Source organism: Triticum aestivum, chromosome 2B, assembly GCF_018294505.1.
Source record: "Triticum aestivum cultivar Chinese Spring chromosome 2B, IWGSC CS RefSeq v2.1, whole genome shotgun sequence".
In the NCBI taxonomy this organism is placed as follows: Eukaryota; Viridiplantae; Streptophyta; class Magnoliopsida; order Poales; family Poaceae; genus Triticum; species Triticum aestivum.
Window position 1 is genome coordinate 20,383,092 of NC_057798.1, and position 4,920 is coordinate 20,388,011.

The 4,920-nt window shown below is 50.8% G+C and overlaps 1 protein-coding gene across 1 annotated transcript; it reads right to left on the reverse strand.

Annotated features, from left to right (window-relative positions):
• Positions 1-135: 135 nt before the first annotated feature.
• LOC123043185 (UDP-glucose flavonoid 3-O-glucosyltransferase 7) lies at positions 136-1,826 on the reverse strand. Its single transcript, XM_044465554.1, has one exon. The coding sequence runs from the start codon at positions 1,778-1,780 to the stop codon at positions 347-349; it is 1,434 nt and encodes a 477-aa protein (XP_044321489.1). The 5' UTR covers positions 1,781-1,826; the 3' UTR covers positions 136-346.
• Between the last annotated feature and the right edge of the window lie 3,094 nt (positions 1,827-4,920).

Sequence of the window (4,920 nt, forward strand, 5' to 3'; positions counted from 1 at the left end):
ATTTCTCGTAAATTAAACCAAATACAGTCGAATTTCATTGAAATATAGTGTAACCAATTCTCTCAAGACTGCACAGAATGTGTCATGTAGCTAGCTGCAAGAGTAACACGTGGACATGCCCACAAATTTGCAATACAGTAAAGGGCTGAAGAGATTTTATTTGATTTTATTGAGAAAAAACATACGTGTACAAAAGACAGAATGTCAAAACAAATACTACACGAAAACATACATACGTCGTGCATTGCAACAGGAAAAAAATATATGTAATAGACTGAAAGCCACATAATGATTCACTTAGGTGCGATGAGTTTAATTAACTCATGCATGGTAGCTAGCAAGCTAGCTAGCTCCGCCCCACCTTTGCTGCCATGAGATCGTTGACGAGGCGGTGCAAATCTTGCTGCGAGGAGCCTCCTTGTGCGATGGCGGCATGAGACTTTGAGGCGAGGTCCATTACCCTTGTCCTCATAACGTCCCCAGGTCCTCCAGAATGCATGAATGTGAGCAATGCCCGGGCCACATCGTCGGCCGGGATCAGCTCATGTTTTTCGTAATCCTCGCTCCGTAAGCCAGCGCCATGCGGCCAGAGTCGGTGCCCGATTCCTAGCACATCTGTGAATAGCCTCTCGTTGACGAATTGGTCGTGCACCTTTGGCCATGTGAGCATAGGCACGCCCGCGGCCACTGCCTCTAGGACGGAGTTCCACCCACAGTGCGTCAGAAACGCGCCCACTGCAGGGTGCGCAAGTATGGCGGTTTGTGGAGCCCAGGATCTGATGATGAGCCCCCGGTCCTCGACACGCTTCTCCCACCCTTTTGGTGGAGTCCACTTGTCGGCCGCCCTGACGACCCACAAAAACGGCTTCCCCGAGGCCTCCAACCCAAGAGCAAGTTGGTCCAGCTGAGCATCCGATACGAGGGCGCACGAGCCAAAGGACACGTACACGACCGAATGGTCCGACTTTGTGTCGAGCCAACCGATGCACTGTGACTTTGAGTCACCCGTGGGGCTCTCAGAGGATTGCAGTTGCGGCCCTACAAAGTAGGAGCGCTGGACGTACCCTTGGCCCGTGTACATGTCGCAGTACTGCTGCTCCAGGCCTGAGAATGTGTTGACGGCGAGGCCGAAGCAGGCAGCTTGCATGGAATGAATCTTGTCGAAGACGTATCGAAATATCGATAAGTCGGGCACCTCAGTCCTTGGGACCCGTATCTGAGGGGTCGGGAACGGAGGGGCCGTCACCATGTCATCTCCGTCGATCGCGGCGTCGTCCATCATGAGGTGGCGCATGGCGAGCATCGGGAAGGCGCCGGTGACATGGAATGGGACGCATGGCACGCCGAGCTCGTCGGCGATGCCGGCGCCCCAGGTGAAGAGCATGTCGGTGATGATGGCGTCTGGAGACTGCGCCCGGACGAGCGTCTCGTGCGCGGGGCGCATCAGGGGTTCGGTCGAGGCGGCGATGTTGATGCGCATAGCATCTGCCTGAGTGGCCGCCTTCCCAAGGTTCTCGACACCCTTGGGCAGGCCCTCCACCGTTGGGAACGGATAGGTAACTATCTTGACAGTTGCTGCGCTATGGCGCTCCAGCAAGGACTGGACGATCGGAACGTTCGCCGGCGTGACTGCGATGATGGCTTCTACGGTGGCGTTTGGGCTAGACACGGCGAGGCTAACGGCAAGCTCGGTGAAGGGGTGGATGTGGCCAGTCGCAAAGTGGGGCAATAGCAGGACACGCAGAGTCTTGCTGCCGTTGCTAGTGGTAGAAGAAGCCATCTTTATTTCTTTAATTTCCTACTAGGAGCACAAGGCTGTGGGTGGCTCAGCCAGGACACGCATTGAGCCTATTTGTAAGCCGGCAAGCTGTTCGCTCTTCTCTGATTTTTCAACCAACTGTACAGTGATAAGCTCCATACAAGAGAACAGCGAACAAATCCACAAGTTTCAACGGTATACTTCAGAAGATTTCACATACATATTGCAAATTCCACAAGTTTGAACGGAAAACATGGAAGATTTCACATACATATGACCATTCAACCATAGAGGGAGTATCTTCCACATATAGGACAAAGAGGAACCATACGTCAAAACACATGAGAGGAAACTTAATGTAAACTCGGGACTACTGATTTGTCCACAAGTTTACAATCATCCATCTACAGAAGTACAAATACACTTAACGTAAAGTCATAAATAATTGTACGATTATATGAAGTTCTGTACAATCATATGGAGCTAAAATCATAATTGAGTGTAGAGATTAAGTAGTACATATAATTTAAAATATTACTTCCTAACTTCTTCACAAGTATTCACATCTAAAAATTTGACTTTAAAAAGCTTATCAAGTGTTGCGCATATTACGCGGATCCATGGGCGGATCCAGCATGGGCCCATGCCCCCCACAAACATTTTGCAAACAAAATTTTACTAGTAAATATGTATGTCCATTATCTAATCTTGTACTAGGCTAATAATAAGCATAGACATATCTCTACTCCTAATGGATGAGTTGGTTGAATAGTCCCACCACTTTCGTCTGATTTTTTTTCGTCTGGTTTTTTTCGTCCGGTTTTTCTTCGTATGTCCTCCCACCACCACCGCCACTTCCATCGGTTTATTTTTGCCCCACACCTATTTTCAGTCCCATGCTCGTCACAACAAATAACCTACGAAGACGCAGGTCTCATTCCAGATAACCCTAGCCGCCGCCGCTGATCTCCCCTCCTCCCCTAACGGCAGTTGCACGCCATTCTTTTCCCCTTCCTCTTGCTAACGGCGTCCCTCCACTCCGCGACACATATCGGTCGACGTGGGCGGGGCTCATGGCGATCCCCAGTCGGGCTACATAGGGCCGACGACGATCTGGACAGGGGCGGTTTGAGGCGCTCGCGCACATCTAAGGTCCAGTGGTGGCCGCGTCCTGCATCAAAGGTGCGACTAGGAATCAGAGGAGGATATGGGAGAGCAGGAGGAAGGGACCGGGGAGCGGCTCACCGATTCGGAGACGCTCACCGGAGGTTGGCTGGCGGCTGGTTCACATGGCAACGGCGACGCGCGTGTGGCGTCCTCCCTGTTGCCACTACTAGGAAAATGCTTACAAATAGAAGTTTACCAGTAGCGCCTGTTTATGACCACACGCTACTGGTATTTTGTGTAGAAAACACACTACTACTACTAAATAACAACATCGTTTGTTAGCTTGGGCCGCGCTGCTGTTACATGGGCCGCAGGGCAAAAACGGTAGCCCACTTACCTGTAGCGTTTGTTTCGAACGGGCGCTATAGCTGGTGGGCTTAGTAGTAGCGCCGGCCTCTACCCAGCGCTACTACTAGAGGAAAAGAAAACCGGCCCGAGCGCCCCCACCCCTCACTCCGACATTATCGATCCCCTCCGCCTGACGACGCCGCCACGGTTAGGATTCCTCCCCGGCCGCCTCACCCCCGTCGACGGTGCCGTGCGCCGTCACCATGCACGGTCGCCTCTCGTCTCCTCCGACGCTCCAGCCCCGTAAGTCCCCCTCCATCTCCTCCTCCTTGCGCGTGTCACCACTAGCTAGCTAGGCTTCGACCGATTCGCCGCGGCGGCTCGAGCGAGTCGACGACCTCGCGCATGGTGGGGCGGTTCTTGGGCACGTTGTGCAGGCAGTTGTACTCCACCGTGGCGGCCTTGGCCAGCCCGAAGTCCGACAACTTCGCCGTGAAGTGCGTGCACGGTTGTGTTAGGTGGAAGTGTACTAAATTGTTGTGTATTTGTTGACATTTATACTACGTGGTTATCTTATCGGGGGTGTCAAGTAAGGTGGCTGGGTTAGGTGATCATACTAGATGTATACAAGGTGTGGTTGATGGTGTGACTATGTTGGCCGGCTCCTGCAGCTTGTGCGTTCTAGCTGGTGCTAAATATGGCCTAGCCTAGGAGAATTAAGAACACAACAGCTGGTCAATTTTGTATCCTCGAGTGCATGTTTCGCTTGCACAGAAGAGACAGAAAAGTGTAGAGAGTAGAGAGAGGGGTTAGGTGAGAGTAGAGAGAGGGGTTAGGTGAGGAACTAATCCAGATGCACAAGTTTGGTCAGCCAAACTTGGTCGAATCCAGGAGACAGAAAAGGAAGCGGGTAGAGGCGGGAGGGGGGAATTGAGGGCAGCAGAAGGGAGCGAGTGAACTGACCTGAGCGAGGGGGGGATTAAGGGCATCAGAAGGGTGGAGGCTTGGTTTCTTCTTCCTTGTCTACTGTCCCTGGAGCAGTGACGGCGGCGGCAGTGCCTAGTGTTCTAGGGTTTAGAGAGGGGTTCTCTCTCTCGTCCTGCCTTGGCTTTTGTTTAGTGGCGGTGGCGGTGCCTAGTGTAATAGGGTTTAGAGAGGGGTTCTCTCTCTCGATTGAACTACTTTTGCTTGTATGCATGCGCAATAATGGCAATATGCCATTTATCTTATTATTAGGCTCTGTTTGGGTTACATGATCTCTATTAAGTCATTGTCTAAATTGAACTATAATTTAGTTATTAATTTGCTTGCCATGTGAACCTGATGTGTATTCTCTATGATGTGAACGTGACGTGTAGATTATTCAAAACCTGATGTGTATTGAAAACTTTATGTTTACTTTTTGAATTATTAATCCTTTAATCATATTGCTTTAGGGAAATGGCGCCACCACCACCACCACCATGTCGGCGGTGCAAGTCAAGGTGCGCCAGCAGCCTTGCAACTGGCACGCTGTTCGGCATCTACTTAGAGTCTAGTTTTCTTCATGCGGCGGTAATAAATTATATGAAACTAGTAACCACTATATTGTTTTTAGTGTTATTGGCATTAATGCATCGTTTATATACCACTTTGCTTTTTGTACACAGATCGTCCCATGCAATGTGAGGTCAGAATTCAACAAGCTGACCGAAGACTCTGTGACC